Below are 14,932 nucleotides of genomic sequence, written 5' to 3' on the forward strand. Positions count from 1 at the left end.
TTAACTTAAAATGATTTATTTACAGTTTTGTTTTAGAACAATACAAATGCACAAAAGGAACAGCATTATCATTGTTTTATATAGCAATATTTTGTAACACATCAATCAGTCATAATATTTAAATTACTGCAAGTTAAAGTGAATGGCATTGATGATTTGCTTCCATTGGCTTTATCAAGGGGTTTATATTTTATGTAGCAAGTGAACAGTCAGGAAAATTGGGCAAGCACTATCACAAGAACTGAACTGCAATGGCTAGATGACTGAGTCAGAACATCAGGTTTTATTTTATGGGTGTTTTGAGTATGCAGTGGTCAGTAGCCTACATTCCAAAAGTGCTCCAAGGAAGGACAACAGGGACATGAGCTCCTAAAGCATTTCACTGATAACAGGACATAAAGGATCTTCCGATATTAACAGAAACCAACGAAAACCTTGAGGGTTCTCGTGGAGTCCATGCCTCAATGAGTCAGAGCTGTTGTGGCAGAATTAACTGGATCTACACAGTTTTAGTATAGGCAGATGGTTTCAATATTATGGCTGATTGTTAAATGTGCTTAGATTCAGAAATGCATTTTTACAATTTGCATGCATTAAAACAAAGAAATCATTTAGGGATTATATGATATGAGCATAACCGGTTGATGCTAATATTAGATATTTTCATATATTTGGCATGTACATAATGCGTCTATCAATGAACATTTATAAAATGTTAAAATTAGGAATAAATACTTATTTTACTCAGAGTGTGTAAAATTAGTATCATGTGCAGCACACTCTCAGATGATCAGAACATGCTTAAAGAGGATGTGGGAGGAGTCTAGAAATCGTTTTACTGTTCGACCGTTTTACTGTTACAAAATACTTCACAAGTGAAACAACTGCCAACATGTTGAGGGCAGGCAGGTCTTGCACTTCCATAAAATGTGTTAAGAAGTCTCCAAATACCCTAAAATGTCATTACTGAACCTACAAGTAGCTTAAGCTGCACAGCTGCTGTTAAAGATCAGCAGAAAGATACCAGACAAGTCTGATTTTCATGGGTGGTGTGCAAATTCAGGGAATGTCTACAGTTCACCAGAGAACACCTGCACCCCATTTCAAGTGTAAGATTTTAGTCACATGTGTCTCTGCTTAGACAGCTTATAAAGCTGATTGCTGTGTAGGACAGAACATAAACATTCTCACATTGCACAGAAAATAGCATATAGAAGTGTATGCGCATGACCAAGCAAGTGTGTGTAAGAGAGAGAGAGAGAAAATGTATCATGTGAAGTTACGTAAAAAAAAAACTTCACATGATACAAAAGTTTCAAGGTTAACTGCATGACAGCTCTACTCTAAACACAAAAACTGGTTTGCCTCCTCTCTAACTGTGAGACCACACAGTTACCACACATTCACAGTGTGAATGGCTGTGTGTTTAGTCAGTCATTTGTGATTGGATCACCCATGGTTTTGCCACTTCAAGTCTAGGGGGCTGAGAATCACTGGCAAAATGGCAGCACAAGCGACCAAAGAAATTTAAGATTTTTTCCTCTATGTTAAACTATATTGTCATAGTTTAATGTGTAGTTTCAATGTTTATGGCCATTTACTTAATAACAAGCATAAAAACAATGCTAGTTCATCTCAGTAGTTAGCTAGTTAGTTAGTTATCCTAAATGGTGCAACAGACAGCAGGGAAATGGGATTGCTCCTAAGATCAAGACATCTGGACTAATATAAACAACAAAGTGTCTTATGAATGCTGTGCTATGAATATTAACATTGATGTGCATCAGTTATAAAACTATATTAAATAAATATAGTTTGATATGAACTATATTAAAAGTAAGGATCATAGTTTGGATTAGATTAAACAAGTAATATGAACAATTTACTAAACTGGAATGTAGGAAAGCACAGGATATGGGGAGCATAGGATCTTTCATCTGAAAGATAAAACAAATGAAATAACCTGGATACCATAGTTCTCAGAATGGATATCATGAACATCATAAGCACAAGCTGTATCAAATTTGGTAAAAATCCATTCATACACATTATTCTACACACTGCCATTTGTCTGATTCAGTTCCATTAATTGCAAACTAGGCTATCTACCTGGTTTAACACCAGGGCTGCATTCACTTTTTACCCTGTAGCATCCCCTGGTGGGCTAGGTCCTGGCCTGCAGCTTTCTAAAGCCCACTGAATAGATCCAGCACTGGATTTCAGCCAGCTGATGAGCTGAACTGAACTGAACAGGGACTAAAGGAGTGAAACAGCAGTGGCATAGTTCAAGCTGGAACAGGACTGTTCATGGAAGTCTAGGCCTTTCAGGTTTCCAGCTTAGAATATAAATGTCCACAGCTCTTTATGATTATATAGCAGGATGGTTTAAAGCAATGAAACATTTTAATCCTTCCTTGGTTGTGGCGGACTCAGGGCGCCCTCCTGTGGACACAAAGAGAAAAAAACATTTAAGCAGCCTATTTAAAGCAGCCTAGTCGTAGGGTGCGTTTATACATATCTCACTTTGTCGGCCATTAAAAAACAGAAGAAGGAAATAAACCGATGCTGTGTCGGGTTAACCCACACAGAGGCAAATTTCACTACATGTGGCAATGTTCTCAAATTTCTGCTGTGTACGTACCAGAGCACTTTTTGCCCGTTGCACTGCAACCTCCAGCATGACTCGATCAGACATAATCTGTTGCAGGGTCTCAGAGTCCATTTCTAACAGCATCCCTACACACACACACACACACACACAAATGGACACAAACAATTTATTACACGCTGCTTTTAAACGAGGCACACAAACTACAAGTACATTTTTTTATATAATGGCACATTTTAGTCCCCTCTGGAAATTAGAATCGTGAACAGTTGCATATATAGGCAGTATGTGATTCATTTGTTAAAAAAAAACTTTGTTAGAATAACATTTATACATAAAGTAGTGGTTTTTTTATGCTTCAATGTGTTCTTTAAAACCTTTCAAAAACTCTTCTCACTGAGTCTAGTGTTATTTATAGTTATCTTCATATCAACAGCATGTTTGGTAAATCAGTGCTTGATGATTTTAAATCGGTTGATCTGATGATGGATGAAGGCACTGGCTAGAGTCCTGCAGCAGAAATCTGAAATCAAGTTTCTACTACTCAACTACTTTTTTCAGAATCTTGTTTCTATTAACGGTAATTATGTTTGACTAAATCTGTTTATTTTTTAATAAAGCTCTTCTTGCTTTTTGCACCTCTACATGTAATACAGAGCATTAACCATATAAGTATTACAGGCTCACCTGTGATGTCAGCGCAGTGGACAGGCTCTATATCTTGTACGAGTCCAAAAAGTGTTTCTCCGATTGCTTCTACTTCATCTCTGTCTGAGCTGTCACTCACGTCAGTCTCCTGCTGGACCTTCCCACTACTAGACATTATGATATCAACAATGAATCACAACAGTAAATGGTTCTAAATTCCTATTTAAATTCCTATTTTAATTTTATTGGGGAACTTTCACAGTTTCTTTTCAAAAACTAATATGCAATCAATGGTAATGTCACCTTGATGTGCCTTAATTTTATTTGCAATGATGTTGAAGAGAAACTTGTAAATAAAAAATTTAGTATATTAGTGTTTATCAGCATCTTACATTAGGCACTGAGCTTTTAAAGGTCTTAAAGGTGCCAATCTGTCACATATTTTACAGTAAAATTGTAGTAAAATTGGTATTATTCCACTTCCCCATGTAAAAATAATTTTGTCCCAATATGGCTTAGGACTCTATTCTAAGACTTTCTTTACAATACTAATACTGTGTTTTACATCAAACCTACTCCGAATGAGTTTGATAACATTTTAATCATTCAATTATGCAGGGAATTCTAAAATCAGAACTTCCAACATTAACATTTAAATCATTTGTACTTACTCTTGTAATGTTTTAAGGGCAGTTTGGACTTTTTCCTCCAATAGGGTTGGATCTGACAGCAGCTTAAGCACTGCCTCTTTTTTCTGCTCTAATAGCATACCTGCAAAGTTTCAACAGTAACATTGCATACACAGAACAGACTCTGGTCTAATATTGCATTTCTTTAGTGTGTTTATATAATGAAGTGTGAATGAATGGTCAGCTACACAGGGCATATTGATGAATGGACAGACCTGATCTGACCTGTTATTTTCTGAGTTTGTCCGGTGTTGTAGAGTTCGATGAGGTTGTACAGCTGTTCACCCAGAGAGTCAGAGGATACAGAATCTGCATCATCAGCCTTGGATGGGAGTTTGCTAAAAAACAGTCAGACCAAATCAGTAGTGTATCATTATCCTGAGACCTGAATACATCCTGTATCCAGATAAGGCTTAATTCTAATACGAAATGACCATTTTTTTCTTTCTATAATTTAATTCTAGATTAATATAAGTAATTCACTATTCACAAAAACTGGCCAAAGTGTTGAAAATGTTTGACACCTTATCTTGCTCCATTACATCTGAAGTCATATTTATTTTGCGATTGTTTAAATCAAATTTTAGAAATACAGTAAATCACACTATAATTTATAAAATCTAAGTAAAACAAACATTTTTATGCAATTATAACAGTGGGGACTGTGGAACCTAAATTACAACACTGCTATGTAGTGGTCACGTTTGAAACACAAAATGAACCACTGTCTAAAACCATTACTTCAAATAAACTATTCATTGACCATAACTATACCTTATTTTTGAAAATCAATACAGTATTACAAAACAAAATATTGTGATATGTTTAAATTTCTATACATTTTTTTTACTGCCCTGGCTATTAATATAGAATTTGTCACTCTTTTCTATGGTAAGAGCAACTACTAATCTGGGAAGGTATTATGAACATTTCCATGAGGAGGATTTGCCTGCATTCAGCACCACAAAAAAAAAAGTGAGGCCTGGTTCTGAAGTTGTCCGATCAACTCATCCCAAAGGTACCCCACAGCCCAATGCTGGTGCCTTAATCCCCCTCTTACATTTGCCTTTGAAGACATTATTATTATTACAGTATAGTGCAGTTGCATTTATGTATATGTATTGTGGGTAGGCCTGTGTGGGTGCTTTACCTGTCATCAGGCTGCAACACTGCAAGTGCTCGATCCAGTGCTTTAGTAAGGAGCTCCTCATCCTGCAGCATCTGACCAATCACAGCTCCTGGCAATTCCAGCAGCATTCCTGCCACCAAAAATAACAACAAGCCACAAAGATTAATAAACAAAACGTTTAAAGACAATCTCCATATACAGTTTTGGAAACAAATAAGAGATCATTTCAGCTTCTAAAGCAGTTTCTCTGATTTTGCTATTTATAGATATATGTTTGAGTAAAACAAAACATTGTTGTTTTATTCTATAAACTACAGACAACATTGCTCCCAAATTCCAAATAAACATATTGTAATTTATAGCATTTATTTGCAGAAAATGAGAAATGACTGAAATAACAAAGATGCAGAGCTTTCAGACCTTAGATTATGCAAAGAAAACAAGTTCATATTCATGAAGTTTCAAAAAAGTTCAGAAATCAATCACACATTTAATCACAGTTTTATGCATCTTGACATTGTGCAAAGATTCAAGCAGTTCAGTTTGGTTTCAAGGCTTGTGATCATCCATCTTCCTCTTGATTATATTCCATAGGTTTTCATTATGGTAAAATCAAAGAAACTCATTTTTTTCCAGAGCTGTATATCCTCACTTCTAATATAAGGGGGCAACATTTGAAGATATCCCTGCTCAACCACTGCTGAATCAACTGAAACTCAGCGGTTATTACTCAGTCACCAAATTGTGCTGTCAGCATGCAGTGTGCAAAGTTTAAGATTATCTTCCTCATTTTAGTATAAGATAAAGACACTACAAGTAAGCACACAAACTACTAATTGATACTTCCATTTATTGAAGATAAAGATTGAAAATAAAAAATGTAGAATGTTCAATGCACTGACAATCCTGCCAAAAACTCGCATCAACGACTCAACGAACATCTAAAGAACTGCCGGCCACATTTGCTTCAGTTATGTTCAGTTAATATTTGCAATTCAGCAATGACAATGTCACTGGCAAATCTGACACACACGAGAGAGCTGCAAGGTGCAAAAAACACTTGCTAAAATACATGATGAAAATTTTGGAAACAATGTTCTGTGGACTGGTGAGTGGAAGGTGGAACACTTTCTAAAAAAGTAAAAGTACAGCCCTTTACACATATGCATGGTTTTACTGGGGAATATCTAAGTAAACAAATGTGTGAATAGAGTAGGTAATTTAAATTAAAACAACATAACATGGCATTCCACTATAACTGTCGAACACAGTGGTGGAGGGGTGACATAATTTATAAAGGAACCATGAATACTGCTCTTTAACATTAAATTCTACTACAATACAATGGCCTAAATCTCAACTGCAGCTCATCAGAAACAAAACTAGGGTTTTAGAGTTGCAATGTCAAAACACTTACTTAAATCCCATTTAGATGCTGAAGGATACTTTAAACAAGCAGTTAATGGTGGAAAATCCAGCAAAGTAGCCAAATAAAACAACTGTTTAAAGAAGACTGGATCAGAATTCCTCCATAGTAATGTAACTAAAAGTCTTCTGGCTAGTTATCATAAATGTTTGATTGCAGTTGTCACTGCATAAGGTGAGACAACACATTAGGTTTAGAGGGTAGATTACTAAATAAATCATTATCTTCAATAACTGTATCAATGATGTACTTACACAGGTTGCCTTTGTCTAATACTGCAGTAGTGAAACATCACACAAATAAGAAAAAGTTAATTTGGAAGCAATTTATAGTACTGTATATTAAATTGTACCTAAAAACTTAAAGAAAACAGAATTGGTCTAGATAATTAAACAATACATTTATGAAAACTCAAGCTATATGCATAGTTTCATTAAAAGCTTCACCTGTTAATTTTGGAGCCATATCTGCATGTTTATGAAGAATCAGGTCATACAGTTTCTCTCCAAGTGATTCCAAGTGATCTTCTTCATTGTCCATCATTAAATATGCTGTGTTTTATTCTGAGCTTACTGTAAGGCTTGGAGTTGGCCCATCCTACTCTATGTCCAGTTTAAGGAGATAGGTTAACCTATTTAGTTAGTTAGGTTACATTACTTACAGATCATATATTTTAATGTCATGTAGTCAATTCAGAAATGTCAAGTTACTGTTATGTTTATAGAATTGCTAATTTAAATCCATGCATACATCCTTTTATTTTGTACAGACTGCGTTCATTTTCACATTACAGCTTTATAAAAATAAGCATGTTAGTGATCATCTGTTGCCAAATTACTTTAATTTAGACTATTTACTAATATTTGTAGACCCAAACTGGTGAATGGAGAATTCAAAACTCAGCTTCAGACTTGGGATTTAAATTTACTCACTAAATTAATATTGTTACCGAGGTTAAATTAAACAAAATAAAACAGCGGAGCTTTGTGTAGCAGTCTAATAACAATGCCTTAAAACAGAGGCTGAACTCCAAAACTAACAAACTGCAGTCAGAAACCTAAACATGCTGCTCCGTAAAGTGCATTAAAACGCTAACAATCAACTAAATAACAAATAAATCAGTATAAATATAAGACTATATGAACATCTGACCGGCTAACTGCTAACGGCTCGCGCTCCGGTTGTTGTGGTGGCAGTGCGCCGATGACGTAGTAAACCCAACACATCGCAATATCCTTCCGCACTAAAGTCCACACATATAGTCCCTTATTTAACTCAGTTTTTTCAATTTTGGCAGCGTTGTCACGCCACTTATGTATACATTTACAGGTAAATATAAACGTGTGTGTTTTAGAAGTCAAAGAAAAACGCGACATTTGCTCGTTTTCGATTTAGTCCAAGCGCATTGATCTATAAAGTTTTCCTCAGAGGAGGTAGTCCTTCCTTTCTCTCTCTCTTCCTCCGCTGAGAAGGTAACGTGGTCGGCTTTCTGTCGCCGCTAATTCGCTTCGAAAAAGTATTTTCGTAGTGTAGTCGGTCGTAAATGGTCTGTACGGGTTCTGTTTAGGTGGAAGAATTTGTTTTAAGTGAGATATCGGTATTATATCTTTAATTTGGTTCAAATTTCCCACTGAAATGTGGCCGCGGTGTGAGCGAGGCCTCGGCTTGGTCCTCGCGCCCCAACGGCGGTTAGCCACCAATGCTAACGGGCTGCACACGTTTGACTGGCTGTGTTGGCTAGCTAACTACTTGTTCCTAAGCTAAATAGTTACCTATACAAGACAAATACAGCTTATATGAATACATTGTAATCAACATCAGTTTGCTTCTGTCTGTGGATGTGCCCAGAGTTATGGTATATAAATATATGATATTTGGAAGCTAGTGAAGCTTCACATGTGATTTGTATGGCCATCTGAGTGTCACCCAGTTATAGATAACACGCTGTGCTAACATTAAATAACTGTTTTAAAGATGTGTTCATGCGGTTAACACACAGCTAAAGCTGCACATATTTCCTTCTCTTGTCCATGGTTGCCCATTTTTTCTGTTACATTATTGCACTTAGACTAGTGGATTCTATGGTCAGGCCTGAACGGTGAATCTAGCAGTCTAGACACTGCAAGCTTATGTTTAGGACTTGTTTCGAGAAACAGTTTGTCTGCATCAAAGCTGTATATTAGGGGTGGTCGATAATGTCCGTGGTTACAGACACCTTTATGATCCATTATCACATTATTTGACCAGCTGACACAATTCAGAATTCTCAGTGCCACCCATACTGCATATCAATAGTCTGTTTTTGAAGTGCAGAGTGTACAATGAGTGTTATTGTTTTGTTTTTATTTTGCCCCATATTTGTGATTTATGAATTAAAAAAAATCCTTATTTCCAATCTTGTCCAGGAACGCCATCATGTCGTCTCACCTGCAGTGGATGGTAATCAGGAACAACTCCAGTTTCCTCATCAAGAGGAACGGACAGACCTACAGCACTGTAAGTGACCAGGCCTGTTTAGATTCTATTTGTTGGTCTGACTGGAGTAGGAAGGTCAGAGCTGGTCATTGTGATTTCTGGCTTACTGTTGTGTTGGGAGCAGGAGAAACATGAGAAATAGCAGGGCAGCAAGTCTCCAGAAGTATGGTTAAGAAATACTGTTAAACAAAATTGTAATCATCTTGGACCCACTTTCCTGCCCCTACTCGCAAAGAGCTTGATAACCAATCAGTAATGGGGAATAAGTATGGTATGGCACAGCAAACTGAAAAAAATGTCAGGTTCTGCATCATTGTTTGGTGTGAATTGGCACAATTCATAAATAATGCTGGCTTGGATATAATGATTGTGATAAACTGAGTTGCAGTATTTACAATGGGTATAACTTGTTCATATTAGCATGTCGCTTACTTATGTCTTGGAACATATGTTTTGAAGTGTTTTCTGTGAAGGTATTTGGTTTTCTTACATTCACATTTAGGGTATTTAGCAGACGCCCTTATCCAGAGCGACTTACAACAGTGCTTCGATGTTATTTCAAATATCCAAAGCTAGTTTGTAGACTAGGATCAAGAGATTAGCAGAGCTTGATCATGTTTAGAACCCTAAGAACCTTTTTTTTTTTCTTTTTGGATTCGTTTAGTAACTAGAAGCTTTCTTGTCACTGCTGTTAAAATCTGATGGTTAAGTTTCTTTAGAATAGAGCTTTTTACATGTTTTCACATGCCATTTTGATTTAATAACTGTTAAATTATTCTGTTAGGAATATTTAGGATGCTTGTGGGAGTCCAGGTTAACCTTATGATACCTGAAAATGTCTACAGGAGCAGAAAAAAAGGCAACATTTTATTAATCAATTCAGCTTTAGAACCAGACAGGTAGTACTGTACTATATTTTGTAGTGTTCTCTAGTCATACATTTATATGAAAGATGATGCCAGGGATGTCTAGTGTTTTCTGCATAGGGCAGCTGGGGTTGACTTAATTACAGTTGGTCTCAAGCAATTGGTTTTCCAGCAGTTAAACCGGTGTTCTTTCATTGGTTAAAATAAAAACCTGAAGATGCACAGGCCCTTTGTAGAGACACCATTTGGACACCTACTGTATTTCAAATGTTCCTTGAGGGCAAATTTGAATCTAGTGTTACCCTAAGATCGAAATCTTTGTTCACATTGTGTAACTAAAACTATGGTGTTGATGAAGTTGTCTTGTTTGTTGCTGTTTTAGGAGCCAAACAACCTGAAAGCCAGGAATGCTTTCCGTTTCAATGGTCTCGTTCACCGCAAGACTGTTGGAATTGAGCAGGCTGCTGATGGCAAGGGCATAGTCGTCATCCTAAAGAAACGTGCAGGTAACCTTTATCCCATAACTGGACTTCATGCGTTTATCATCTCAAAGTTCTAGATTGAATCAGTGTCCTATATATATATAAAAAAAGTCTTAATAGACCTGCGCTTGCAGCTCCCTCTGGTAGATAAGTCCAGCACAGTTGATTCTTAAAGGACAAGTTATGCTTTTGCATCAAACAAATACCATTGCTGTGCACCCTATGTTGTAGCCTGACCTGCACCTTGCCAGAAAAGTAACTTTTAGTAAAATTGAGTAAACATCTGTTAATTTAATTATGAAATGACAAATGGCCGAGCTGTTGCTAATAATTGTGAATTATTTACTGTCTTTTGCATTGCTGTTAGTGTGGCAATGTGGCATTGATGTTGCCATAGTGTGGTGTGACTTGGGCAGCCACTGGTTGTACTTCAGTTCTAACAGAATTAAAACTGAACATACTGGATAAGTTGTAATGCAGCTTGTGGTTGTTTCTTCATGCCATTTGACATTGTCATGTGTTGAAAGGTTAGGCTTCATATACTTTATGGATTTAAGAAACACTGGTATTAATGGTCCCCAGAATAATGATTAAAGTTTATTTTAAGTAAAAATGTGACATTCAGTGCTTGTAATTAGGTACCCATGTGGTGGTTCAAAGTGTATTAATAGTTGTTGGGTTTTATTTATTTTGTAATTTTTTTTTTTTTTTTTTTACTAAACCTCACAGGTCACCGTAAACCTGTTAAACTGTACGAGAAGATTACAATCAACAAGAACTCTCGCACCACACTCAACCGCTTGAGAAACATCATTCGCAAAAACAACTACAGGAAGGATCTCCGTATGGTGAGTGCTTATACCCACAAACACTGGAAATACTGGTATTTTGTTTGTGCTGGTGCTGTCAATCAGTGATTGTGTTGATGCATTTCCCGCCTCTTTTCTCTTGTTTTCTTTTGCTGTTGATTAGGCTGCTCTGAGGCGTGCTAGTGCCATTCTGAGGAGTCAGAAACCCGTAGTGGTGAAGAAGAAGCGTTCCAGAGCCACCAAGAGCGCATAAATGCACACTTCACACTCAGTCTGACTTAATAAAATGTTTTGGTCAAATATCTCTGCTGTTGTCTGAAGCGTTTTTCGTAACAGTCTGGAACAGCGTTTCTTAGGTCTGGTCCAGGTAACCCACCCTCTACCTGCTAACACCTGCTACTCTGAAAGGGTTGGTAAATGAGCTATTTGGTGTGTAGGGAGAAAGAAAAATACATGCATAGAAGGATTAAGAAACACTAGTGTCCTGCAAAAAGCAAACTTGATTGGGTTTTTCTTGTTTGATATTTGATGCCTCATGTGGGTTGTGAGCTAAAATATCCACTTTTACACTTTGTTTAAAATGTTTTTATTTACATTATAAATATTAATAGTCAAACTCCAACCCTGTCTTGGGAGAAGGGAAATAAAGATTTGCAGAGCAGGAACACTCCAGTGTCAATCAGCTGGAAAAAGATCTCTTTCAAGTGCAGTTTTTTTTTTTTTTTTTTTTTTTTTACAAATGGTTTAACGGACTAAAAATAACCATAGGGTGTTTGAATTTATACAAACATTTAGACAATGGAAATTGTATTAATGAGCAATTTTGTTTGTATTGAATCAGATGTAACTTGATGTACATTTTGGAGCATGTGCTAATTATAGGATGTTTTAAAGATTTGTTAACCCTTTCATGCATAGAGGTCACTACAGTGTACAGCTGTTTAAATTTTTTTTTTCTTTAAATATGCTTGCAATTTTGGGCACTGCTGCATATAGTCCACTGTAGTGGAAGCTATTGCATCATCCTATACAAAAAAATCCCATTGGTTGGTCATTGTAATGGGAAAAAGAAGTCAATGAAATCAAGATGGCCGGCAGACAGGGAAAACCACCAAACACCTTGGCTATTTTTGTTTCTACCTTTTATAAAATTATATCACTGCAGGTAAAAAAATATATAATTACATCAAGTAACATCTAAGGTGACATATTATGTAAAGATTTTTGAAATTTTGATTTTATATTTGAGGGAATTGTAGATTAATCATCTGTCCACTTAATTGTACATCATGCATCATTAGCTATTTTTCAACTTTTATGCAATGTCAATTACTTCCACTGTTGTTTTTAAAATAATTCATATTGTTTAATGTTTTGGCTGTAAATCAACTTCTTTAATTGAGGAATGTCTGCCAGTACAGACAGTTGCAAGCAGAGAAGTAGGGTCAAGCAGTGATAGTGAAGGTGAGTCTGGAAATGTTACTGAGGGAGTTGAGGCTGAGGAACGGAGATGAAGGAGATGAGGCTGTTGAAACTAATGGCACCCCAATATCCAGTATGCCCCTGGAAACCACTGGCCCCAGCTCAAGAAAGTATAAAATGCCAGCACACGAAGAACCAAGTACGTCTGCATGCAGTGTCTTGTAGCTTTGTGCCCTGTATGCTTTGGCAACCATCATAGAAAATAGTCTCAGAAATTAGCAACAAGCATGATTTGACAGGAAATATGATACATGCTATAAAATACTATAAGAGAATATGCTCACTTAACAGTTCAGAGACTTGACAAGAATACAGTATGATAATACCAGTCACAATCAAGATTCTATAAGGTTCTACGGTTCAGAGACATTTTCTTGTGTCACAATATCCTCCTCAGTTCCACTATTCCAACAGAATACCATATTACAACTGTATAACTGAATTACATTTGTGTTTTTTTTACAACAAAAAATGCATGAAGTACACTTGAGTGGACAGATAAATATTTCTTTATCGAATAAAGATAGAATATATATTTTTTTCAAACCTTGTTTTACATCCCTAAGGATGTATAAAAACACTTAGAAAAAAAATCCTGACTGAGTTTATTATAATTCATGCATGAGAGGGTTAAACTATCCTGTATAATATTAATTACTTTATTTCAATAATATAATTAGTAACTGTGATTTCTGTGAAGTTGATTTTGTTAAATTCCACAAATTCTAAAACATTTACCTTTGCTTGTAGAATATCATTAAGGTCCAGTTATTAGTCAATGAGTGCAGTTTATGTTCATTCTTTATATTTAATTTAATTTCATCCATGAACATTACCTTCATATAGAAAACGCTCTGCTGGATTCTGATCAGTGTCTAAAGGGCTACATTTTGTGCTACACCTTCTCAATGACTTTCTTGTCATTGACACCCTTTCATCACCCCCAGCTCAGTCTTTCTACCCTAACTAAAAACTGGTGTCCCTCTCCATTAAAAAGACCCTGGGTCTAACGTAAGCTTCAAAAGGCGTTCAGATTTGGCTTATCAGTGTCCAACTATAGTTGAAACCTGTGTGCTCTGACCACTTTAAAGGTTTGGGTAAAGTAATCTTTTAATGTTGAATGTGTTAGTTTGTAATGAAATGATAGTTGTAATCTATGAAAATAGTTCAGATTGCAGAAATGTAAATAACATCACAGATCAGTGTGTGAAATCTTATTTTAAGCTCAGATTGACCCTGACATCAAACGTGTGAGCAAGTTGAAGCAAATGGCTTATAATTTAATATTTCTCCCTATGCATTTCACTTGTTTTTTTCTGTTTATGTATTACCAAAAAAGAAAAAAATTGTAGAAAGCAAGAAACAACAATATTTAATAAAAAAAAATACTGCTAACCGAAAGACAGTTATAAGTAAAAATCCACCCAAGGGTTTTGTTTCAACTGCCTGGACGGCTCAGCCAACAAAACCCTGGAATACCCACCTTAGTGTGTTTACATAGGATCTTTGGTAGATTTCACATTTTACAGAGGCTCTTAAGGCTAGGTCAGTGGCTGAACTGCACTTAGCAGGGCATTACACATGTTACACAAAAAAAAAAGTGTAATGGAATGGAGTGCCACAGACTAGTAGCTCTCCAGCCCAGAGGGTTGTTGAACCCAATTGCAGTACAGTTCAAAGCAGGTAAACACCTGGACACAACTGGAAAAAATGCCCTTACAAGGAGATAGGGAATCCAATAATGGGAAACTAAAGTAAGGCTGAGTGTGACAGAGAGACAGGGAAAGAATGCAAACAAAAACTTGCCAGAGAAGCATTTTATTTAATTTTTTTCATTATTGTTTATTATAGTCTAAACAACCTCACGGGCCAGATGTGTCATGCTTGCAGGACTAAAGCATGGTTATACCGGATCACTTAAACACTTTCTTCACAAAAAACAGCTCACATGGCATTGATTCTAGAGACCCCAACTAGACCTTTTAAAATGAATGAAAAAACATTGGACTGAGACATTTTGAGAAGAATGAGACAACCTGAGACAGGGCAGACAGGATCTGCTCACAGTAAGAGTGTGGGTAGAAACACTCTGGTGTTCCTTGGTCCTGCTGGATTAAGTCAGATGACTAAAAGGAAGTGAAAGTTGTAAGTTTTGAGCTGTTTCACATGAGAAGGAGAGACGACAGAAATCAGCGCTTTGGATTTCACATGGTGAGTTTATTAACTGTTTAAACCTAATTATGTAGAAGATTATTGTGCTGTAAATCCAGATGTTGGTCTGTGAGTCGATTCATAATCTCAGTGGTGAATTAAAATTT

General features: G+C 36.3%; 2 protein-coding genes across 2 annotated transcripts in view; one reads left to right on the plus strand and one right to left on the minus strand.

Moving 5' to 3' along the window:
• The window catches only part of rpl28 (ribosomal protein L28), a 92,135-nt gene extending 80,701 nt beyond the window's left edge, over window positions 1-11,434 (plus strand). The window contains exons 2-6 of the mRNA XM_049466575.1: window positions 7,943-7,972; window positions 8,906-8,996; window positions 10,224-10,347; window positions 11,053-11,171; window positions 11,296-11,434. Coding sequence (XP_049322532.1) covers window positions 8,916-8,996; window positions 10,224-10,347; window positions 11,053-11,171; window positions 11,296-11,385 — 414 coding nt within the window. The 5' untranslated portion in view covers window positions 7,943-7,972; window positions 8,906-8,915 and the 3' untranslated portion in view covers window positions 11,386-11,434. The remainder of the gene's footprint in view (window positions 1-7,942; window positions 7,973-8,905; window positions 8,997-10,223; window positions 10,348-11,052; window positions 11,172-11,295) is intronic.
• Window positions 1,746-7,718, minus strand: LOC103039531 (uncharacterized). Its single transcript, XM_007256595.3, has 7 exons — window positions 6,947-7,718; window positions 5,096-5,204; window positions 4,171-4,283; window positions 3,928-4,027; window positions 3,296-3,423; window positions 2,642-2,736; window positions 1,746-2,442 (listed from the first exon to the last, which is right to left on the minus strand). Exons 1-7 carry the CDS (start codon window positions 7,041-7,043, stop codon window positions 2,404-2,406), a joined length of 681 nt encoding a protein of 226 aa, XP_007256657.2. The 5' UTR covers window positions 7,044-7,718; the 3' UTR covers window positions 1,746-2,403.
• Window positions 11,435-14,932: the final 3,498 nt, after the last annotated feature.

This window comes from Astyanax mexicanus, chromosome 17 (assembly GCF_023375975.1).
Source record: "Astyanax mexicanus isolate ESR-SI-001 chromosome 17, AstMex3_surface, whole genome shotgun sequence".
NCBI classification, from domain to species: domain Eukaryota; kingdom Metazoa; phylum Chordata; class Actinopteri; order Characiformes; family Acestrorhamphidae; genus Astyanax; species Astyanax mexicanus.

Coding starts and splice junctions, on each gene's coding strand:
- LOC103039531 (XM_007256595.3), bottom strand. CDS start 7,043: ATGATGGACAATGAAGAAGATCACTTGGAATCACTTGGAGAGAAACTG. Junction 3,424..3,927: donor GCCCTTAAAACATTACAAGA/GTAAGTACAAAT, acceptor CATAATGTCTAG/TAGTGGGAAGGTCCAGCAGG. Junction 2,737..3,295: donor CCACTGCGCTGACATCACAG/GTGAGCCTGTAA, acceptor GTGTGTGTGTAG/GGATGCTGTTAGAAATGGAC.